The 24775-nt window shown below is 41.2% G+C and overlaps 1 protein-coding gene across 3 annotated transcripts; it reads right to left on the bottom strand.

Moving 5' to 3' along the window:
• Positions 1-1817: 1817 nt before the first annotated feature.
• On the bottom strand, positions 1818-24698 carry AAGAB (alpha and gamma adaptin binding protein). Of its 3 annotated transcripts, none has more exons than XR_012624813.1 (11): positions 24599-24698; positions 16930-17120; positions 15882-15978; positions 15013-15102; positions 12674-12757; positions 7827-7909; positions 7027-7120; positions 6121-6225; positions 5559-5608; positions 4725-4930; positions 1818-3286 (listed from the first exon to the last, which is right to left on the bottom strand). XR_012624813.1 is itself a non-coding variant. In XM_074837146.1 (11 exons), exons 1-10 carry the CDS (start codon positions 24669-24671, stop codon positions 4853-4855), a joined length of 945 nt encoding a protein of 314 aa, XP_074693247.1. In that variant the 5' UTR covers positions 24672-24698; the 3' UTR covers positions 1818-3286; positions 4839-4852. The 3 variants fall into 3 exon arrangements, 2 of the variants coding, with proteins under 2 accessions (XP_074693247.1, XP_074693246.1); XM_074837146.1 differs by having other exon boundaries at positions 4839-4930; XM_074837145.1 differs by lacking the exon at positions 1818-3286 and having other exon boundaries at positions 4540-4930.
• Between the last annotated feature and the right edge of the window lie 77 nt (positions 24699-24775).

The raw sequence follows: 24775 nt of genomic DNA, 5'->3' as shown, positions 1-24775 counted from the left end.
CCTGGGCCCTCCCCAGGGCTGCAGCCTGGCTCATGCCGTCGCGCCTACAGGCCATCTTTGACCCGGGACTAGTTAGTCCCAGACTCAGGGGTTCTCTGGCTTCACACTCCAGACGGCTGGTTCTAGACTGAGGTTTCACCCCCGTGTCTCTGCGCTTCCTCCTGGCGCCAGGAGGGTGTTTTCTGCTCCTGACGTTCTGCAGGAAGCTCCCCCCCGCTGGGCGGGTGCTGGAGGCTGCAGAGGAGGGAGGGAAGTGGGAGCAGGGACAGGGAGCCCCAAGGCTGTGAGCTAAAGCCTGACACCACAGCACCCACCTCAGAAAACGTATAAACCTTCCCCCCCCCCCCCCCCCGCCCCCCATAATCTTCTAATTGTGGGTGTTTAGGACAGTTTCCACGAGTCCAAAACACTATCAGAGTAAACCATTTTTGTTTGAGATACACATTACTCTCACTGTAAGCGAGTAACATTTTCTCCTTTTAAAATTAATTGAACTCAACACTTCCGTAGCCCTTAGTTAGAACTGGAAGTTCACTAGCAAACAGTGGCATACTCAGAGTTTGTCAGTTTAATTTTAGACTTAATTTATTGTATTTATAATGACCTAACAACTAGTTTAATCACAAAAGGATTGAACTGGCTACAGAGAAAGACAGGACTTGGCCTCAGAGGCTGTATGGACTGTTTCCTACAGGTAACAAAATCAACAGCAGACAGCGTAACAAAAGCGTCTCGAGTCAGAAGAGCCAGCGGTATTGCAGTAAAAAGTCTTTTAAGCCCAGGAAAACTGTAGCATGTTTGGTTGTGTTTAAGGATGGATTAGTAAAATGACCCAACCTGAACGCAGAAGACGACGGCGCCCTGTTTGTAACAGATACATCCTGTAGTCAGCTACGACCGTGTTTCTCTCAGGCCTCCAGACTCACTTCAGCAAGTGCTCCTTCGGCTGAGGAAACGCTGCGGGAGACACAAGAAGCTTCGCTATCTCTGCTCCGCGCGCCCCAACCAGACTCCCCAGCAGAGCAGCGCCGGCTCTGCAGGGCGGTTACTCTCAGAGGTGCTACCCCAGACCTGAGGCCGGCGGGTGAAACCAGCACCCCCCGAGCCGTCCCCGAGCGCAGCCCGCGCCGCTGCAGCGCAGAGCAGCAGGGCAAGGGCGTTTCTGTGCCGTTGGATTTCTTCACTGCCTTCCACACGCTCTTGTCTCTTGTTACTCTCCAGCCACCGGCCGCTCCTGTGGCCGCTGTGTAGCCCCTGGGAAACGAGCTGCCGGCACGCCGAGTGATGGGAAACGCGGGCACTGATGGAGCCTTGGAAGTTTTAACTCACTGCAGAGGGTTTCCGTGAGATCCAGTGACCGCTGGGCCACAGCCAACACTGGAATCGCAATTTCTTCAGTTCTGTTTAATTTAAAGGTCTTCCGTGGCCTTCGGAGGGTTTGCTGTGACCCTTTTTATCTGCTCGTTGCCAACACAGATGCAGTCACTTTCCTTTGAGCTTTCTGGCAAAGGTCACGGACAGAAGCTGGTGCTTCCCATTTTCACTGAAGCATCATCATGTTTTCCTTCAGAATAGTGTCTTAAAATTCATTTTCTGTAGCTCTACGTGCTCTTGTGACCATCTTTACCTAGGAAAAGCTGCTCCATCTAGCCACAGTGCATTAACTGCAGAGCGGCTCCAGAGCAGTTCCGGTTCAGCACCAGAGGACCAGCACCAGGGAAAGCCAACTTCAAAACTCTTGAAAGACTTTAAAACCAAGCTGGGCTTTCTTTTGTTGTTGCTAAACAAAGTGAAACTAAGAGAAAGACACAACAGTGTTCAGGTTTGCTTTTCCACTAATGCCCCTTTTATTCATTTCTGTGACATCTATTTTGTAAGGAAAGCCTGTAGCCAAAAACAAAGCCTCTCTTCAGAAAAAAACCAAGCCACAAAACAAAAAACAAGCTGCCAGCAAAGGAAATTTTGATTTAAAAATACAATACTTTTAAGGATCATTAAAATGATTTCCTAGCACCTCCTAGCCACGCTTCCTCCCTTGCTGAATTGTGCTTTTTTAAAGCGCAGACTGCATGGCCGAGCAAGACCCACATTTACAACAAAACAAAACCAATTACTCGAGTGTGTCCAGAGAAGGGCAACAAAGCCGGTGCAGGGTCTGGAGCACAGGTCTGATGGGGAGCGGCTGAGGGAACTGGGGGGGTTTAGTCTGGAGAAGAGGAGGCTGAGGGGAGACCTCATCGCCCTCTACAACTCCCTGAAAGGAGGGTGCAGAGAGGGGGAATGAGTCTCTTGAACCAAGTAACAAGCGCCAGGACAAGAGGGAATGGCCTCAAGCTGCGCCAGGGCAGGGTCAGACTGGCTCTTAGGAAGTATTTCTTTGCAGAAGGGGTTGTTGGGCGTTGGAATGGGCTGCCCAGGGCAGGGGTGGAGTCCCCATCCCTGGAGGGGTTTAAGAATTAGGTTGACCCAGCGCTGAGGGATCTGGTGGAGTTGAGAACGGTCAGTGTGAGGTTAATGGTTGGACTGGATGATCTTCAAGGTCTTTTCCAACCAAGATGATTCTGTGAAAACGGTGTCTGGGAGTCCCCAGGGCCTTGGCGAGCTCTGCAGCACCCGGTGCCTGTGGGGATGCTCCGCCAACGTGGGCGGGAGCCATGTGGCCGCCTCCCCCGCAGGACGGTGCTGGCTCAGCCCGGCAACGCTTGCTCTGCGCTTTCATGGCCTTGTTCTCGTCACCAGGAGCTGCGATGCTTTCCAGGATATATTTCCTGTAATACAAATCTGTTTGGAGCAGGTAGGAGAGGTGTGTTCACCAACTGGTCATTCGGATTCCTGCGATAAGGCATCGTTTGTGGGAATTTAGCTGCTGCTACCTTGTAAAGAGGCAGCAAAGAACTTGATTTTAATTTGTATTATTTTATTCAATTTATATTAACTGTCACATCTATCACATTCTAAAGAATTGGTTTTATAAAGTGTTTGAGTGCATTATTTTCTTCGCTGCCTTCAATTAATTTACTCTGCACTTTCGCTGTTTATCACTATTGCACAACAGATACTTAGGAAAAAAAAGTCTCCAGGTACCAAGAAACAAACATGGAAAAGCATTCCCTGCTTGGAAGGAACCAGCTTCAGTTCTTTATCAAAGCTCCCGGTGCTGGGGCAAAAGAAGAGAACGGGAGGAGATGCGAAAGTCACAGCAGGGCCCGGCAGCCGGTTTGGATCGTTCGGTTGGGAAGAGGCGGCCCCGGTCGCTGCGGTTCCCTCAGTGTCTGTACACGTATCCCTGGAAAAGGAACAGTTCTTCTTACAAAGGATTATTTTACTACCGTGCAGCTACTGCTCAGTCTTTGAGAAATGCTTTTCAAACCACTAACAAGGCTTCGGTTCTTTTTCTTAGGAGTTGAAAACACTGCAGTTTTTACCCAGGAAATGATTTACAGCATTCCAAGAAGACTATTATTTTAGCTTTGCTTAATCTTAAAAGAAGAGGCAATGAATGTCAAGAACATCAAGTGAAAGCGCTTTCAAAATTTAAAGCCGTCAAATAATTTATGGAAAGCCACTGTCTCAAGACTCACGAAATTTCTTGACGTGAACAGACGGACGCTGGAAAAGTTAATTTCAAAATTTCTAAACAAGATTGCTTAACAGGGCGGATTTTCAGATCGATCAGGAAATGCTCCCAGGGAAGACAGGCGCCGTTTCCCAGGCGGTGCCAGGCCAGGCCGGTCCTTCTGCAGGGCGTCTGCTGGCACCTCTCCCCAGGCTCCGGCTCCGCTGTGTCGCAGGAGGAAAGGAGAGGGGGTGGCACTTGCCCTTCCTCCCTGCTCCCTCACCGGCCCCTGCCTTCCTCCTTGTCCTCCTGGCGCCCTCCACCTCGCTGCTCACCCGTGAGCCTGTGACTGTGAGACTGCACAGGACGACGAGATACTAAATCTAACGACAAAGGAGCCGTTTCTAACACTCGAGACCACGAAGCAGCCATCTGAGACGTGTCCTCTGGTGCCCTCCAGGTAAGTCTGTCCCAAATGCACCAGGTGACAGGGTGGGGTTTTTCACGTTGTCGCTTTTCTCTGTCGGTATTTAGGACAGAATTCACCCGCAGAAGGTCTGTGCGATCCGCTGGGCCTCGGAGGCCAAGCGCCGCAGAAGGTTTGGGCAGGGAACTTCACCCCTGGAACAGCAGCAAAAATCTGTCTTGTATTTAATCCCAAATTGAGTCTCTAACAGAAAGCCAGGGAGTGTGGCACAACACCTGACTTGCCAGGGAAGGACCACAAACAGAATTCAAAGCCTGTGGGCCATTTCTAATAGCTTTGGCACGCAGCAGGATCAACCTTGCAGCCTTGGCATCGCATCCCACAACAGGGCACAATTCAGCAACTTTCTCTTCATGGCTCATATAAATCTGGTTTGTTTTAACTAGTAAGTTAGCTATAAAGCTACATAAAAACATCAAACAGGCCTACATCTAAAATGTGGAGTTTAGAATTAAGCAGTCACTTAACAACCACCAGCCATATGTAGAAAGATAACTGGGAGTAAATTTGTTTATTTAAACTCAAAAGAGGAAACAATAAAAATGTTAATTTGAAAAATGTAAACTAATTATTATTTCCTCTAACTGCATGCATCGCCTTCCAAACTTCTCTGGGAGAGAATAAATGAACAGTCAGACAAACCCACTCTAATAATTAGGTGTTGTGGAATGTGTTACTTACTACAATGATACGGAGAATCCTTTAACCAAAGAAAGCAACTAAAGCTAAATGGGGCTTTTCACAATAAACACTCATTGCAGGAGATCACTCTTTTAGCATTGCTCTGTCGCTTACAGCTACAGAAGAACTTAGTTTTCTTCATCTGAGGAGAGACCCTCAATTTCATCTCTGTCTCCTCCAATTGCCATCCAGAACGCTTTGGCCACCTAATGATGGAGAAAAAGATGGGAAAGGATGAAAAACTCCCCTCAAACGACTGAAGATTTTGCACTTACCATCCAAAAAATAGAAACTGAGCAGCAGCTAAATCTAGCAACCATGTTTCTAGGTACAATGCTAATCCTCTCTGAAGTCAAGGAATTTCAGCACAGAGGCAATAACTCTAATTATTATAATCTAATTATGATAATAATTCTAATAATTCTAACAATGATATTATTATATTATACATTATATATTATATTCTAATTATTATAATAATTCTAATAATTCTAATTCATGGGAGGCATATGTGATATAGAACTTGTGCTAATTAAGGCATGATTAAATCTTCCTCGAGATCAAGGCTTTTCCACTGACTTAAGCGGAAGCTGCCTTACACCCTCAGTGACTCAGGACCTTCCTTTCAGAAATTTTGAAAGGGGAAAGTTTTTTCTGGTGTTTCAAACTTCCAGGTTTGTTACTCAGTTCTTGGGAGACACCAGACAGTCTTCCCTAGGCCTGCGCCGTTTGTTCTTACTACTCTTATCACGGGAACTCTCCAAGAGAAATAACTATGGCTTAGAAAGGAAAATCCCATTTTTAATAATTTCAATGCCAATTTCAAAACCTCACCTTTTCTGCGTGTAGTTTTCTTTGTTCATGAGGCAGCGTTGCAGCTTTATCTGTGGAAAAGAACATGACTCAGGTTGTCAGCCTGGGGAGCGAGCAGGGAGAGAAATGCCTATTGCAGCTGCTTTTAGGGGACTACCAAGAAATTAGTTTAAGATTATAAAAAAGGAATTTTGATTAGTAGGAGCAACTGCAATTCCCAAACGCCAGAAAGCTGATGCTGCTGAGCACACTGGATTTCATTTCAAACATCTGTAGTTTTAAACTGCAAGACTGGCAAGCAGTTGTAGAGAAAAAAGTCTTATAGGTTTGTTTATGGAAAACTGTAGCATTAGGTTATGGTGGACAAAATCAGTGTGACAGCAGTCAGCTGAGCAGTATCTACTTCCTTCAAGAGCACTATCAAGACGAAGGGCAAATTAATGAAAAGATCAGCTACTTATAAAGAACCTCAGACAGGAGAATAGGAATTTGTACAATCTTCCCAACTCCCACGCTGGCTTTCATGCCTGTGAGTGACTGGAATAGGTGACATCTCTGAGTGCCTCTCTCCCTGGAGCGTTACCTTTCATTTCTTTCAGCTTTGAAAACAGCCTTTCAAAGTTCTCCAGGTCACCGTCTCTTGTGGTTAGGCTGGCCAACTCCTGAATGTCCATATCTAACATAAGATCTGAAATAAATGCGTATAGGTTGGTTTAAGGTAAATTATTTTGTTTTGTCAGCAGTTTTGAAAGCTTTCTGAAAACAGTATATTAACATCTGCAAATCCTGTTTACAAATTCCAACCCCATAGGAGGGAAAGAAACATTTAGTTACCGACTGTTCATTCAGACAACTCATGGCATCACTTCAGTGGTAATTAATTTTGCTACATTACATTGCAAGAGTGTTTTTTGAGTTCATCCAATATTTAAGGTTCCTCGCTTATTATAAAATGATCTGTCTCGGAATAGCCACAGAGTAAATTAAAGAGTAATGAGGCCATACTAGCACCCAACCTTTAGAAGATCTCCACATACAACCTGTAAGAAAGTCCCACCTCCTGGAGCAGTGCAATTATTTAAGGACCTGCAGTTTCCAACACTCGAACCTCTCAGGACTGACCCAAGCGGAGTGTGCTTCATCCACCTCCTGCTGGGTCAAGCTGTCGTGATTTTTCTGTGCAACCATAAAGCTTGGAGCTTTATTCTTAAAAAAATGTTTCTAGATATACACAATAGGCGCATCAGGAAAATTCACAAAATCAGATCTGAATGCCTGCAGTTGGTGGTACTGCAGGGGCTCGGTCGTATCCAAACTTGGGCCCATTTTTTGTAAGGAGAACACCTGAAGTTTGAACAATTTGGCTCTGCTGGCCCTGGCAAGCGCATTTGTGCCACATTTGTCATCGAGAAGAAGCCAGCGGTGTTCTGGGACCGTCCCAGCCAGGGTGCGTGCTCCAACAGATCTGCTGGGCAGAGAAAGAGCTCACCTACAGCGTTGTCACTCGGCAGGTTGTTTGTGCCAGCCCCGTCTTCTCTGCTCTCTAAATGGGCTGCTTCTCTGTCTGCTGCTGGTGGGTTGGACTGTCAGGAAACAAACAGGTATTAGAGTATCCAATAACGCACCTAAAAAGCGTCATCAGCAAATCAGATGCTTCCTGGTTTGATTTCAAAAACTTACGCTTTATCTTAAACTGTTATTTACTGCAAAACCTCTACCAGGTGTATTATGAAAAGCCACTTTGGCAACACTGTATATAGGTACTACATGAAGGTTTTCTCTGACAGGTTAGTTGTTTTTTAAATAACACTATCAAGTGATAGTTTTTGTTTTGAACAAAATACTGCTCTTGGATATTAATGAAAAACACCACCTCGAATGGAGCTTTTAATAATCTTTCCTTGACTCCAGTGGGTTGTCTGGGGTGAAACATTTACACAGTGCTGAAGTCAGCATGAGCAACACCCAACCCCGAGCACACACTCAGACATCTCTAGGTAAAATAAGGAGTTCTGAGGCAATGCCCTGAGAAACAGCAAGTTCATGGCCGCGAGGTGACAGCTCCTAGGAACAACTGTCTCAGGAGGACTTGTAAGGAGAATGCAGCTAGTTTTTCAGAATTCAGAAATATTTCTTTTAAAATACATTCCAACAGGCTGTGAAGCATCCCTTGAGAAAGAAGGAAAAAAAAGAAACCCTCCGCCACCACCACATTGAGTGTGACAATAGGAAAGAACAACACAAGAAACAGTATGAGCAAAAGAATAAGAAATAGGAATTACTGTTTACTTCTGTATCTTGGTTCTCTTCTGACCCAATGCTACAGTTTGCACCTGCTAACGTACTGAGAAGACCAAAGCCCTGGGTCCTGTCTGAAAACAAAACAGCTGTTAGTTTGACTGAAGATGCATTACAAATAGCAGATGGGATAGATATTTCAGGGAAGACACACAGCACGCTGTAAAACTGTGCCAGTGCCCTTGCAAATATATTTTCGGCTGAAATTTTTCATATTCTTTAAGCTTTTTAAAAAGTATATTAATATTTACTGCTAAATATTACAAACAAGGAATAGATGTGTGAGCCACAAGATACGTGAGCTCTTCTTTCTTATTATTTGAAGTCATTGTGCTGTTAGGATTCAGTCTGGCAAATGTTTTCTGATTCCAAACGAGGCACTTTTCAAAGTACAGAGGCAGCATTTGCTAGTACTGGCATTCTGTGGAGCAGGTTGCACCGACCACGGGAAGCAGCACCGAGTCCGTGGTTAGACACGGGAAATGCAACAAGTGCCTTTGTGCACATGTTGTCTAAATAGGGCGAGCGCTACAGTAATGGCAAAGGCAGTTTTTAAATATCTAATGCAGAATTCAGGGAAGGACTCAGCCATCAAATCCAATGTTTTTTCACACTGCAAGGTGCTCTGGGCTTTCCACATCCACTAACCTACTGTGTATTTCAATGGTATTTTAAAATCCAACCAAAAAAAAAACCCAGCAAATTCAAACCTAAACCTAAACAATCAGCTAAGATAACAGATGCTAGTAGTATTTTTAAATTAAGTAGATAGTATTTTTACAGTGACGTGCCAGTAGTAGCGTTATTTTTAAATTAAACTAACTGCATTTTTAAAACTTTATTTAAAAAAAAAAGTACGTATAATAGGTGATATTATGAGGTGTTTTTTTCTAAGCCATGTTTTCAGCTGGCCTTGCGCTGAGCAGCAAATATTTGCAGTTACACAAAGGACACAAGATTTTTCTGAAAATCTTAGTATTTTAGTCAACTAAAAAAGAACTAATGTTAAGTTATTGTACTACAAATAGCCAGGAAACAATGACTTGTGCCAGAAGAAAGATTAATATTACTTTTTTAAAAAAATGTGTTCTAAATTATTACACCAATGACTAAGCTCTAGAGTCAGATGTTGAGATGATGTCATTTTGGTGCACTGTCCAAATTTACTCGCCATTTATACAAAATTTAATTTTGAAGAGCTGAATGTGTAACTAAAACCATCAGCTATCTAGAAAACATGTAAACATTTCTCCATTAGAGAATTACTAAGACCTCATTTCCTGTTTAATAATCTTCACTGTGTACTTAGGCTGATGCGTGTCCTGCCCCACTCCTTTTCTCCCCTTGCGCTCCCCCCACCCCCCAGCAGGTATTTGTTTCAACTGGCTCTGTTTTATACAGTTTTGGTGCTTTAACAGATCACTCGCCAAAGGTTTGGGAAGAAGTGAATCAGTCTAGCCAAATGAATTGCCTTAAAAATGTTCAGTTGCAAGACATGAAAGCCCGTGAAGTCCACCAGCTAAATTAACAGGCAGTTGAGGGCTAAAAGATCGGGACTCGCAACCCAAAGCAAAGAAGCTTCCCCAGGTTTCAGCAGGCTGAGCAAAGGGCTGTCTTTCTTTAGAGAAACTGTAAAGATGGACATTTAGCCAATTTCTGACTCATCTGCAGCTAGATTGGACACTGCAGTCCAGAATGTCCTTGAGAGAGAACATTCCCACATTGGCAGAGGGGTGGATGAAGTGACCTAATCATGTACCTCTTCTGTATCTATGCTTAGAGTTCATCCTGTGCAGAAAAACGCCAGTGGCTCCATCCACACCGCCACCACACACACATAACCTCAGCCAGCCTAATTCCAAAACGTTGTCCCAGTTAGAAGGAGCTGGAACCTACAGCAGGGATCTCTAAAAAGCAGCTATTTGTTTCTGGATCCGTGGTTAGGGAGGTGGCAGACATAACACTTGGTTGCAGGCACACCCTTGAAAAAGCCTTCCTATAAACTTTTTATTGGATGTAAAAGTTATTTCAACTTCTGGGTGCAATTCAGGAAGTGGGTGATGCCTTACACAGTGTTCTTACAGCATCAAAGCCAAAAATTATCTCACTCCACGTATTGTAATAGTTGGTGGCTCCATTATGATGGAGTCTATAGAGTTTCGCAGGTGTCACTCATGGACAGTTGCTGACAGTGTCTGAGCACAACTTTGAGATTCATATAGGCTCATTTCATAGCAAAACATCTTCCACTGTCTTTATCTACTATTCTTCCATAGTCTGTCTCTAGCTGACATGTGGTGATCCTGACTTCCATACAAAATTGGAATTAAAAAGTCAAAATTCATAATTTGTTTAAATAACTAAGTTTAAATAGTCCTCCTAAATCAGGTTAATTCTTTGTAAAGAGAGCCAGGCTAATTACTAACCCCACCCTAGGTAACCAGCTTCAGCTGGGATCACTAAAGCATGTATTTAAGCAGCAAAGTAGCCAAATAGCCTCTTTTAGAAGGCAATAAATTGTTTCTCTTCTAGGATAACCAGCTTTGCTCTTGAAGGAACACCTAAAGACAAGAGCAGTGCCCCACCTTTGTGGGGAGAAAGATGTTAGCTGAAGAACTACTCATGGCCTTCTGCACAAGGGAAAGAAAACCACCCGATTCTCAGATTAAGAGAGCTCTGAGGCCTAGAGAACCAACAACTTTATACCAGCTACAAAAGAAAATTGCCCTCTGGAGACTCTCAGGTAAGACTACTTGGTTTTCTTCTAGTAGAGACAATACTGCTTTATTTACTCACAAAGCATGTGGGATTGTTTGGTGTAAAAATGTTTATAATTCAGCTATGCTATGTTTAATACCTATTTTTATGAACTGATGTGAGAATGAATGTATTTAATGGTTACAGAAAAATTCAAAAGGTCAAGAATTTTCTTAATAGGTGTGTGAAAAAAACTACTTCATAACTTAAGAAGAATTGTGTTTGGGCTTAAGATAAAAGACCTTAAAATAATATGGTTTTAATACTTGTACTTGAAAAAAGTCATTCCTGCTCTGTCTGTAAACTTAAATTCTCACTCAAGTAGCTGAAGTAAGGCAATGCTGTAACACTGGCTTTTTGGATGGCTACATTTAATAGTGCTATAAGCATTTACAACTACACAAATATCTTGTACTCCATGAAAAATCTTCACATGAAGTACAACTGCATGGTTTCTAAATGGCCAGCAGTCATATGTAATTCAGTAGAAAAGCTAAAGTTTGATTTACATGGCAGCCAGTTTCCAGGATCAGGAGGAAGCTGAAAACAAAAGATATGTCACAGGTTGTAAAAAGTTTTATTTTAAGTAAAATGAGCTCAACAATTTCCCTTTGAAGGCACAATCAGGCTGCAACAACTTCCAAATATAGCTCACTTCCTGAGGGGTTTGTAGTAACATGCATCAGTGCTGTGTGGTTTCTGTACTGTGGAGATAGAAAATCTGGATTTTTCAAGGAGTCTGACCTTTACAAAACACACTAATGATGCATAGGAATTTCCCTGCACAAAGAAGTGAACATGTGACTAAATTCTGTTCTGTAACGTGGCATCTGTCAAATGTAGGAAATACGCTGTTAAGAAAACCATTTTAGCACCAGTGAGATAACTTTACATCATCTCAAATGGCTACCTATTTTTCTACAATGGTTATGTTAACTTAGACCCCACCTTAACCTCATTCTGATGTGGTATGAGAAACATTCAAAAGGTTACGTTAAAAAAAAAAAATTAAAAAGGTTATCAGTTTAGTAGTTCTTACCTAGCTCTACTGAGTCCCAGTAACCATCTTGCAGTTAGAGGAACTAGAAGCCTCTCAGCCCATGAAATCATTACACAGTTAAAAGACGTAGGAAGGAAGAAGCCACAACAGTGGAAAAATGTACATCAGGGAGCAGACAGACGTTGGAAGGTTGTTAGTGGGATAAGGCTTTGTGAAACAAGAAATGTAAGGCCAAGCACTCCACAAGAGTTTAATCTTCCTACATTTCCTGCAACAGCTTGTGTTATTAGAAAGGTAATTAAAGGTTTTCAAGTAAATGGAAGTATCTACATTTGTAACAACTCTGGGCTAGCCACAGCATTTCCTTTTCTAATGAGTCTAATCCTAAAGTGATTTTTCTAAAATTCTAACCCTGCCTGATAATCAATTATCTGCCAGAAATTATCTGGGGTTGCCTGTTTTTTGCACAGTTTTCAAAAATTCTGTGGTTTCCATGTACTCAAGTGGGGTTTTCAGTCCTTCTTGCAATGCTCTTAGTATGTCCTTCAACAGACATTTGAAATCGCTTCTCTGCCAAACTTCCATCTCTGCACTTGCTATTCTCATCCCTGTTTCAAAAATTTTTTTCAATGAACTATAACAAATTTGGAATTTAACACTCACTTCTTCTACACCACTAAACCACGTATCAGTTTTTAGACCAAGCTGGTAACGACTAGCTATTTGATGCTAGAGGTTGGTGGAACAAGGTTTCATTTTTCATTGAAACTTGAAGAGTTAGTGCAGTATTTAACTCAAGTTATTGGTAAAAAGCAAGTTAAAGTACGGAGGGAACAGATGCTGAAACAGGAATAAATCTCACCCATTGCCAGTAAGTTTCTCTGTGCATCAAGGGACAGGGAAAACAATACCTGAAACCCTCCTATTCCATGTAAAAGGTTGATGAGTGCTCTAGTTCTCTTTATACCGATGCAGTGGCAGTAGCACTGCAGCTGCTCAGTTTAACCTTTTGCTAAAAGTACTATGCCATCAAGGCCTTGCCTTCCCCAGAATTCAGAGAAGAGGAACCCGTGTTACATACCGCTCTTCATGACTACATTGGACCACACATTGGCATTCAAAGCTTGTACAATTCGTTTCACTCCGGTGGACTCTGGAAAGTCATCTAAACCAAAAGACAAAGACGTTGCACTCCTAATAATTAAACCAAAACCATTACGTGCCTGAAAGTAAGAAGGTGTGTGTCTGAATGCCTGTTCTATTGTATAGTGATGGATATAAATGACTCTTTTGTTAGAAAACACAGATTTCTTGCCTTTGCTTCACGAGAGACCAAATAAATCTAAATTAATGCCTCACTTCTTGGTCTAAGCTTCCAGGTATTGTGGACTGTGAGCTCTCAGCCTTTTGTAGAGAGATCTAAGTTCTGAGTAGGGTTTTGTTAAATATTTAGCATGAGGCCTACATCGGTAAGTAACATATAAGTAAATTTAATAGTAATAGACAATTTTTAAGTTGCTGTTAAAGGCAAGGCATCTTTTACCCCAGGATCTCTTAGAATGCTGCATGGCCTAAAAATAGATGCTAGAATTACTCTTCCTTTCTTTAGAAAGTAAAAAACTTCAGACAACCATTCAAAAAAGGTGTAATGCTTGTTGAAAATGATCATTGTGAAGCTATCTCCACAGCATCTAACTCCAAATGCTCCAGTAATCCTGTGAGTTGCAGTAACTTGAAAGACTGGGGAAAGCATTATTTGGATTTCAACTTATTTACTGAATAGATCTGACACCACTTTGTATAAAGTCAGTTTTCCCATTTCCTCAGTTTAGTCAGCTTCCCATGTTTGTGCAGGTCTCACAAAGCCAGAAGGAAAACAACGCCTTTGGATACAAAAACGTGATTGCTTAAAAATCAACCTCTTTTAGGATGACTCAGGGACAGGTGCAGTAATTGAAACTCTCTTTAAAAATTAATTTAAAACTGTCTGTGACCCCTTAGATCAAATATTTTGCCCTCCATGGCACTGTTGTTTGGTTCTGTAGCAGTCATTATCAATAGTCTCAGTTTAGAGGCCTTGTCTTCACTGCACAAACTGACTCACAGTGTAGTTATAGCAAGAGCTCCAGCTCATTTGTGATGAGCTGTCAGAAATGTCATAATTTTTAAACAGATACTGGCCCCGTATGTTTACTGCATCCATTTTATCATTTGTAATTCATACAGCATGTTTACTACCATAAAAAATCCAGGAAAGAGCATATATCTTAATACTCCAAAGATTAACATCATGAGTTGTTATTATTCCCATTACTTATATTATTTAAATAGTAAATAGCTTGTCCTTTACAACAATTATTCAATAAAAAAACCCAACTTGACTTAAAGTTACTAGTATTTCCTTTTAAAGCACTTCGTAAGAAAACTTTAGTCTAAGGGGTACCGACTTCCATTTTTCTGGTTTCTATAAATCAGAAATATGTGTAACAAAGTGCCAAAAAGAAATGCACCTTTAAAGACGTGGCAGGGAGAGGAGGGGGGTTCTTAGCTACTCAAGATAGAATTTTAATCTAGGCTTTTAAAGGGGGCAGGGGGGAGGAACTTGAGCTCTAGTTTAGAAGACCTTTAGACTAAATTATTTTTGGTGACAGCTATATGCTTGGTCAACCTGAAATAGAGCAAATGTTAGTGACTAATTCCACTCAGGCCTGGAAATGAGGTCAGTTATCTCATTTTGGCTCTGCAGAGGTAAAATATAAACACTTTCTTTGTATCACTGAAATGAGGAGATAAGGCTAATGCTGATAAGGCTGTCGGGAAGTGCACAGTCACTTTTCAAGAGTGGAACATCACACTTCTGACTTTGCTTGATGTTTTTTTTTTCAAGTTATAAACATATGGTCAGCCAGTGATTTTGAAACTGGTTTATTTCCTGTGTAACAGTGCATGCTATTCTAAAATGTTTTTAACAATCTCCCCTTTTCAGCCTATCATGTCACCATCTGAATAAGGTCTATCTTGTCGTGGTATATACACTAGCTTTGAAGTCTTTTTTTTAAAAGAATTTTCCTACCCTTGTGCATCCCTCTGGTTCTTGGTTTTTATATTTATTTCCAAAGTAGAGTATAAATGCTTCTGATCTATCAATACAGTCCTAGGATTAGTGCCAGAAAAAGGAGCAGATGTTATTTTTTTGTAGGTGCTACATAAACAGCAGCTGTATTTGGGAGGAGACAAATGTAATAATTTCTTGGAGGAAATAACCTCCTCCTCCTGACCTTTTATAGCTGAGACCAACTGGGAGCATTCCATGCTGTAATCATGTAGCATGTAAATGAAGTTATGCCCCTTGCAATTGTTTAGAAGATATTTTGGTGTGCTTTTTCATTCTGAAAATTAAAACAGAAGTAGTAATCCTACCATCTTCATCAGGCAGTTCCTCAGGGCTAAGTTCCACCAGTTCAAAGCCATGCTTGATGCACCATTCTTGAGCTTTCTGTCTGTTAACGCCTGAAGTTGGGAAACAAAAATGCATACTAAACATACATATTTGAGACTAGTATCAGCAGTTGAATCTTTAGGTACATTTTATTCCCTCCAAGTTGTTTGCTTATTCTGGATTGTATGGGGAAAAAGTATATAGTAGCTGGCATGGGTCCTCCCTTTACTTTGAACTCGATTCCAAAAACTCCAGAGTTAAACAAACTCCTCCTTTGAATTGTTTTTTTCAAATACCATAAAATCAAATGGCTTTGCACTGGGTACTCAAAGGGGAACTGTAAGTGAAGTGCCGGAGTGAATGAAGACTTGTATTATAGGTTTGAATCTGAATTAAGTTCCAGGGACACATCTGCACCTTACAGCTTGCCGCTGTATCACACACACTAATCTAGAACCAAAGCAAACATGCGTATTTAATGTCCAAATGGTCAAAAAAGCTGAACATACTTTCCGCTGTAGTTAAGCAACCAACAGTCACCCTCATTCTTCACCAGAGAGGATCACGCACATCCAGTACTATGAATGCCTTTTTAGTCACCTTGCAGCACACACTGGTATACTAGGAATGGGATACACAGAGCTCACTTCAAGCAAGCTTGTAAAATTGTGATTCGGTTTTAATCACAACTAGCTTAAGACTTCTGTTCCTGGTCACGAGAGTAACCACCTTCTCAGTCAAGTCTCAAGCCGAGTCTCACCCAGATATTTTGAGAAACAATTGTGTTAACTAGAAAATAATGCAGGGCTAATAACTCTAAGTCAGTTTGGAACTGGTTTGGGTTTCATACCATTTTCAGATACTCTGTTACAAACCAGGATCATGACTTCTGGTAACCACTCTTCCGTCAGGGGAAGCCATTCAGAGACACTATCAAGTCCAGATTTCTAAAGCGGAGGGGGGAAAAAAAGTTATTTGGAATACATCCTCAAATACTTCAGTTTTTAAACTAGTTTTAAATCATTAATAGTATTAGAATGAAAGCAATGAAGTAAGGAAATATGCTAGGCTGCATATCGAGTATGTTTAAGACACTTGTGCTCTCATCAGAGGAGTTGACTTACACACAACTTCCTTCCGATTCTTGACTTACCTTACAGATGAGTTAATCCTACTGCCTTGGACCTTCCCTTCATGTTTAATATTAATTATGCAATCCTAGTGTAAATTAGGAAAATTTTTACTTAAGGCTGATCATGAGTATTTCATTTTAAGCATATCTTGGGTTTAATATGCAGCTATTTCATCTTCCACACTAAAGTGGATGTTATGGGGGCTGGTGAACTACTCCCATTGCTCCAGTTTATTCTGAGACAGCTCCGAGATGTCTGGTTAAAGGTATATTTGCAGAATGTGTGGTGTGAACCCTTTACCATCTGTGGTGGAAAAGAGATCCTTATTTAGAATATTATTTTTTTGGTCTCAGAATCTTTCTGGCTTTTGCTAAAGCCCTGTTTTCACTGCTGCCAGCTTAGTAGAGACAACTTTGGGTAATCGTACGTTTAGCTCCCTGGTTCTTGTCTGTCCTAAAGCAGCCCTTCTGAACTAGCATCAGCTAGGAGTAAAGTTGGAGGTGGTGGGCTGGAGGAGGATTTGCCTAACTTAGTGGCAGATCTGCATCCTGAAAACCTCTCTTCCAGCTGGAGTATAATAGTAAAAGGAAGGGAACTGCTTCCATTGTTAGCAGGCATAATTTAACATTGATCTACTGACAATTAATAGAACAGCCTAAAAGGAATGGATGGCACAAGATGAAGAGAATATAATTTGTGGTTATCACTGCGATAAGGCAACTATATCATACAGATAAACAATATAATGAAGCAGAGGAGTCTTACTATTGTGCTGTCGAAGTACACAACAAATGCTTGCACAGATTCAGCAATATCTCCAGTAACAAGAAATGTGTTTGGTACTACACAGAGGTGAATATCTGCAGAATAATATTTATTATCTATTGTCCAGGGGTAAAAATTCACTCCTCCACTTGTAGTTGCACCCACAGTAAGGTCATCTTTTCCTGTGATACCTGTATAAAAGAAAATGAATGAGACAGATGATAAAACCAGCATCAAGAAAATGATTTGTCTAGAGAAGCTTGGTACAATGCCAATACAGAGTCATCTTTACTTACTAGAATAAACCAGTATATATTTAAGATCTTTAAAAATTCAAACTCCATTTATTACTCTGTCCTAAGAGTTTATTATGTAGCTTTCAAAAGAGTTTATTTTCTAGCTTTCAAAACAAAATATGGTACAGAAGCTCTTCAGAAAGCAAGCCTTTTTTCCTGGAAATGTCTTTTAAAGTGTTAGCCTCAAACTCACTACCTGTAAACAGGATGTATGGAGAGAATACCTAGATTTTATTACAGCACAAACAAACCTTGCATGTTCGTTCAGATGTAAAGAATTGTTTGACTGTGACCAAAACCTGAAGGTAACTAATGAGAAAATAAACCAAGTTACTACAATTCGGCTGTAATTCCCATTAAATTCCACGTAGGAGTTCGACAATTAAAATCCAAGGCAATGCTTTGATAATGTAATGTTAAACACTGCCCTTTGTGTGCTGGTAGCAACCTCCACAGCACACGCTCCCATAGCATGACAGCCACCTGGTGGAGTTGAATTATAGTTCTTAGCTGAGCATCCCACCTACACCTCGCTGGGAAGGGCTGAATATCTTGTTCAAGCTGGACACTTTAAAACACAGGTCAATTATATATAAAAATAACTGAGTTCTCTAGAATTTCCTTGGGCATCACAAGAGTTAAAAAAAAAAAAAAAGAAACAAAGTATATGGGTTTTCAAGGACCTTAAAGGTCGTATTTGAAAGAAATTGAGAGACCGACGCTAGAACAGGCTGTTCCCCAAGTAATCTGGATGTGAATTTGAAACTATTTGTATCTTCTCAATAAAAAGGCAGCAAAACCTCATTACCAAGGTTGCCACAGAAAGGTTCAATGATTTTTTTTGCAACTATCTGCAAAGTCTGAGAAATCAAACTGGTGAATGAGCATGGTGCACAAGGCAGCGCAGAGGAGAGCTCTAGACCAGAGGATTCTTTGCAGCAGTGAGGAGGAGGACAAGGGGAATCTGAGGGAGAAATTTGACCTCTGAAACAGAAACCTGGGAGGAAAGCTCCTCTCTGGGTTTCTTAAAAAAAAAAAAAAAAAGCCACATCTACATGTTTTTTCCAGGTTAAGAAAGTCTGACTTTTTCATTGCGATAACAATAGTTTTCAGAGAAATCTGTTTTCAGCCAGAAATTATTCTGTGATAAGACTATCCATGTCTCCTTGGGGCTGAGGGATGATGATAGTGAGTCAATACCAAACAAACCTTGATTCTGAACTTTGTATTCTTAGAGCACCAGCTTGTTGACATAAATATGGAAGAGACTACCAATACAGCTAACCAAAATCAGTAATCTTGAAAGATTTTTCAGGCTTTCACAGCTTTTTAAATCACTCTTAAGCAGCACACACCAGTTCCAGTGGCACAAAGAAGCTGTTTTCCCATGCTTATCTCATAAAAAAACTTGTATACCTGGATCTCTGCTTGCCCTGCAACGCTTCATCATAATACTGCAGTCACTTTGCAGCAGGTATCTCTATCCTGTTTGCATTTGCTGATATTACGCTTTACTGACATGAAGCACCCATCTTCCCGGGAAACGAGAATGGCTTTTCAGTTAGTTTTAAACCCAAGCTTTTCAGTTTAGGCTACACAAATATATCAAGTCTACTCATCCTCAAAACACCCCTCAAGTAATTAGTAAAACAGGTCATCAAATGTCAGTATGTCACTTTACGAAACTTAGAGCTTTAATGTACATATTCTATTATAATAAAAGCATTTTGGCAGATGACAATTTTTTTTTCTGTTATAAAGCAGGAGCTTTAAGAATGAATTCAGTTATAGAACAGGACCTTTAAGAATATACATGGCATAATTTAGTTTGGTGCCTCTGGTAAACCAGACTGTAATTAATATGTGCCAATTGCCACTAGACTAGCAGTTTCTTACAAATGGATATTAGGGCCAATGGAGGTAGCTTTCACTTTGCTTGGATAGAATGTGACAAAATTCCATCAACTGGGAAACAGGTTAGAAAACGTCACTGTGCATGTCCAAAACACAGGTATGCTTTTTCTTTTCAGCATTATCTGTTGCCTAGCTTTTCAAATGTAGGCATAATCTTAATTTTCTGCCCTGGAAACCAGATGGGTTTTTTGGAGGTTCTGAATGCTACATAAAATATGCTATAAATTTCCCTTCACTAGTGTTTTCACAGTTAAAAATAAATAAATAAATAAAAAACAGTTCTAAGCTAACAGAATTGCAAGTCAATGCCACAAGAAGCTAAGAAAAAAGACCACCATAGAAATTATTGAAAATCAGGACTAAGACTTAGAAAGCCAAAGGGAAGAAAACGGGGTGAGGAAAGGAAGTCGGTTCAAAAGTCACTTCAGTGCAGTCAGCCACCCTATCAAGAATACAAAAGGCAAGAACTTCTTATAAAAGATTTTTCAGAAGCTGATATGAAAGAACTTTCACGTTTGCTTTAAGTGATTTTCTTTTTTCTTACAAAAGAATTAATGGACAAATTTAGGCCTCAAAGTACTGCCAGAAGAATGAGGACGTGTCCCATTTCCTCTTACATGCCACTTGTTCCTCTATTTTAAGCAGTCTTCTTTCATCCCATTGTGCTTCCGATTACCCATCATTCATTCAAAGAAAATTTGCCAATCCCCTGTGAAATTTCTCCCCCAGTAAAAATGGATGTTGCACACTAACTCAAAGGACTGCAAGAACTTTCTGAAAGGATTCAGACTTGCTGTGTCTCAGCCTGCATGTAGGGTTCTAACAAATTACTGCAAAACAGCCTGATTACTCATGGCAGGAAACTAAATGCAGCTTGGGTATCTTGTGAATAGTTCTTTTCCACAAAAGTCACTTAAGACCAATTAGGTTTTGGCCTTTAGAGTAAACAAGCGGAACTACAAAAGAAATACACTGCAACTCAAACTGAGTTCTCAAGGATATATTCCATGTTGGAACTAGTTTTAAGGATTACATTTGCCATCTCTGGATTCCAGAAATTTCTTTCCAAGACAGCCTATATTTTAACAAAAAAAGTAAATTCAACCAGAGTAGTTACGAATCTAATTTTAGAGAATATTCATCAGAATAAACCCCATTAAGTTTTATTTGGATACAGAATAAACATCTAGAAAATTAATATGGCAAAAGGGGGTGGCTTGTCAAAGTTACCTCCAGTGAGTTACTCATTTTTAATTTTAAACTCCCCAGCCATTGAAAGTGTCAGTGGTTTGCCATCCAAAGAGCCTGGAAAACCAGCTGAGTCACTCTTTGACCACAACAGTAAGCAGGCCTCCTGGGCTAACCTAATTAGCTGGCCTTCTCATAGAGCAGAAGTGGCTTGTTTGGGTGACAGGAATGCAAACAGACTCCAAATGCATCACCATTAAAGAGTACCAAAAACATGCATGGAAAAGGTCATGCCACAAAGGAACACTGCTTACTGTCATTTGAAAACATGATTTGGAGTTCAAGGTCCTCTAAGAAATACTGCAACTACTAATGCTGGTCACTTACTGAAATAACTTTTACAATCTTACCAATAACTGCTGAATACTAGTTAAGACAATGTATTGCAGTGTCCCACACTTCTGTATAAAAGCACTTTGGAGCAACAGAAGCTTCTTCATCTACAGTGAATTATTTGAGGCTAGGGACCAAACAGACCATTTCTAAGCCGGTATCACCCTCGGGCCATTACCTCCTGCGTGCACTGGCACCATTCACCTCTGCAACCTCCAAAGCCCCTGCGCTAACCCTGCCTATGCCACCATCACGTTTGTTGGACATGGACAATTATCTTCCTCCAGTTTATCCCAGTTCATGACTCACTTTGCCCATTTTCTATCAGGAAACCATTTAAGAACACGACAGCAACTGATACACAACGTCAGATCCTGGTTCAATCCAGTAACTGGTAAATGACTGGTACCATGCATCTCAATGACCATCCAAACTTCTGTGGAATTGGTCCAAAGGAAAAGGTTTTCTTTACTTCCAGGCAGTTGGTAGCTCATGTTTTTCAGCAAATTCATTAGCTGTGTCCTTTCTTTACTCACAAGTATCTATAATTTTTAATAAATTGGACAAAATTCTGACCAATACTTTTGGAAATTAATTTTGGCTATCTATTTACATAAATGTTTGCTCATTTTACTGATTTAGACTTGATGACTTTTAATTTCATGAGCCTTTATACAGACAAGGTAAACTAAACAATGGTTCAGAAAACAAGGAAGAAGACATTGCAAAACTGTATAACCAAACATCCATTCCCTTTTTGTAATAAAGAGGCTTCTTAAGTATTCTGTAAGCACAAGGCAGCAAATATTTTTTCAAAAGGAGAACTGGAGACCAGAAATAACTATTCAGAAGAGTGGAATAATAATCAAAGAACCAGATGTAGATCTCTTACCACTTGCAGCACTGTCCCCTGTTCTCTAATACCCAACTGATATTGAAGCACTTATACTATATTGTGTGTAATATTTTTTCAGAATCATTACAACTCCCCTTTGCAGGTGTGGTTTGTTGGGTTGTTTTTTTTCAAAGGGATTAAGTTATTGATCACTCTTCCTAGTGTTTTTCAGATTGAATACATGCTATAAGAACATAATTCAGTTTTCTACAATGCCCTAAATGATCCCAAGTCCTCCTGGTAGGTGTACCAAGTAGTTCTCATTCTGGGCCTTGAGAGCCACCTGGTGGAATACTCCATAAAAAGTACTCCTGCAAATTACACAAGGAGTAAAGAGAACTCAGAAATATACTGTGGGGGAGGAGGGGAGGGGTAAACAGTCAAAAAAGAGGAAAAAAAGCCAATACACATCAGACAGTGTTTATCTGTTGGCCATAATTTTTAAAACCTAAACCAATCTTATTTGCTGTTTTAATTTGTGATAAATATATCTAAGAGAAAAGCCAATCGTATTCTGTACATTTTCAATAGCTTTGTTTTGCCACAGTATCTAATGAAATAAAACATTCAGGGTATCCCCCAGGATCTTGAAAGAATGAAAATATATCTAGCAAATGTACCATAATATTCTTCTCATCCTCAAGTCATTTCCTACTTAACAGGATGAAAACACTGGAAAAAGCCTTATAATTAGCCTGGCAAGTTTTGGCAGGCAGCAAGAGAAATGGGCTCTCATACACCTCCTAACTGTGAACATTCTAAGTGGCTTCTTTCTACTTTATAAAACAGGTTTACCTACAAAGAGCACGTTCCAGGAAAATCCAGCAACACCAGCAAAAGCAGTGATAATAGCGATAAGGGCTTTGTTTCATGTTCCTGTTACAGACTCAAAACCCAACTCTGCTCTATGGATTCTACCACCTAGCACAGTATTTAATAGCATATTTAACCATACCTATTGTATCTCAAACACTGTCCTGCCTCAGAGGTGCTAATACAGTGGTCTTGTTCTCAGCATTGAGCTAAAGCGTTATCAAATGCCTTTAATCTGGTGTGACGCTTTCACGCTGTAAAAGCACAAGTTCTGAGAACTGCACCAGCATTTTGCTTCAACCCACCAAAACCCTCCAGCCCAGCCTACTGCAGCTGCCTTGTCCGTTATCAGTATGTCCTTGAATGTTTTACAATGTTTGTTCTTATGCTCCCAGATCTGATGTAATTTCACTTATTATACAAAGCAGGAACTTAAAATTCTCATGGTATTTATTTTAGTAAATGATCAGCTTTCAGGAAGATGTTAATGTCTTTTGTGAAGCAACCCAATCAGAGCAGAAAGGCTATCTATAAGACTTCAGTTTTGGTACTGGAAAACAATGGAAGCCTAAACATTTCAAAGTCAGTACTAGTTAAAAAAACCCTGAAGATTAAGTTTTAAGAGCTTCTCAGATTAAACAGCATTTCTGTGAAGGTTTTTTACTTGTTTAATTTCACTGCAAGAAATAATCAAAGGAAAGCTACAGGAACCTTGAACAATTCCTTCCAATTTGCTTATACCTTCCACACAAGCACCAAGAATATGATTTTACAGACACTTATTATTCTTTGATTTGGAATCCCCTTAAATAATTCAACATCAACCCACCCACTTTGACAGGGTAGCCTTTGACTGTGGACCTGTACAGCCGATCTTGTTTCAAAATACGGTTTAATGAGATGGAGGGAACCAGTCCCTGGGAGCAGCCCTGTGCTTTATCAGGCCCCTAGGTAAGATCTTGCTCAGAAATACCCAAAAACAAATCCAGAAAAGGGTTGGGGCTGTTGATGGGCATACTAAGATGTATAACTTACCTGTTCATGACAGTTCCCTAAAAAGCAAGGCTCTACTAACAAGCTGTAACAGCAAAACCACCAAGGTCTAAACTGCTTCTTCCTGGACTCCCCCTGGTTTTAGAATTACTAAAAATTCTACCAAAGTTTTCTCTACTATCAGGTCTTATTCTCATGTTTCCTTTTCAAGCCATAAAAAGGGGAACTGGGTTCCAAGAAAAACACTTCCTACAGAATGAATTCTACATATTTGATATGGAGTAAGTGCAATTGACAATTCTGACAACTGCAGAAAGGAAGAATTTTTTAGCTTTCTCTTTTTTTTGTGCTTCTGTGTTGGGACAACAAATGGTCTAATACATGAAAGCATACCTAAGTAAAGCACTTAAGAAATTCTACCATTCTTAAAGTCCAAGATAGTCTGTTCACTTCAAAAATGACAAGATGAAACCAGAGGGACAGTGTTTATTCTGCTTTTGTCTTCCCCTTGCCTATATTCCTGAGCCACTCTGGTTGCTCTGAGGCTGCCCTCCTGTTCCAGGGGCCACTGACATATCCCAGTGAAACAAGGTCATTTTTGTACTCTGTGAATGACCAGAATGGGCAGCAGCAAACCTAGGGGCTCATGAATCTGTTCATTTGTTACTGAACAGAGTATTATTTTTATTCAGTCTCAAGGCAATTCTCAAATTATTTCATTCAGGTATAACTCTGGACAGTTTATTCGCACCTAAAACAGGGCAAGTTGCCAGTGGGTAACAAAGCATTTTGGGATGTGGGGCTTTTCCTTTTTTTTTTTCCTGGGGGTTGTGGTGGTGACATCGCCTCCTCCTTGGTGTCAGAGGGTACAAAACACACGCAATACGCGGCTCTATACCGTCTCTCTTAAATAGCTTATTTCCTTAAAGCAATAAGGAGGTCCCTGACGATCTCCTCAAGAGCAGGTGGTTAAACGCTGCAGGCGGGGGGCCGCCCCGGCAGGGCTTGGCCGCTCTGGGGACGCTGCGTGAGGGGAGGACAGCCCCCCCTGAGGGCCCGGGCTGGGGGTGAGGAGCTGCCAGGCCGAGGCCTGCAGTTGCGGGCAGGCCGGGGCGCCGCGGCTGCGCCCGGCCGGGCCCCGCAGCACGTCGCGGCGACGACGACGACGACGACTCACGTTTGACGAGCTCCTCGGCCGCGAAGCCGGCGGCGCAGCTGGTCACCAGCGCGAAGGGCCCCGCCGCCGCCATGGCGCCCGCCGCCGCCGCGCCCCTTCCGGCCCCGCCGCTACCACCCAGCAGAGCGGGGAGGGGGGGGGGAGGTGGCGAGCGGGTGAGCCCTCCCAGGGAGGGGG

Source organism: Strix aluco, chromosome 12, assembly GCF_031877795.1.
Source record: "Strix aluco isolate bStrAlu1 chromosome 12, bStrAlu1.hap1, whole genome shotgun sequence".
In the NCBI taxonomy this organism is placed as follows: Eukaryota; Metazoa; Chordata; class Aves; order Strigiformes; family Strigidae; genus Strix; species Strix aluco.
This window is presented reverse-complemented; position numbering and strand designations above follow the sequence as displayed.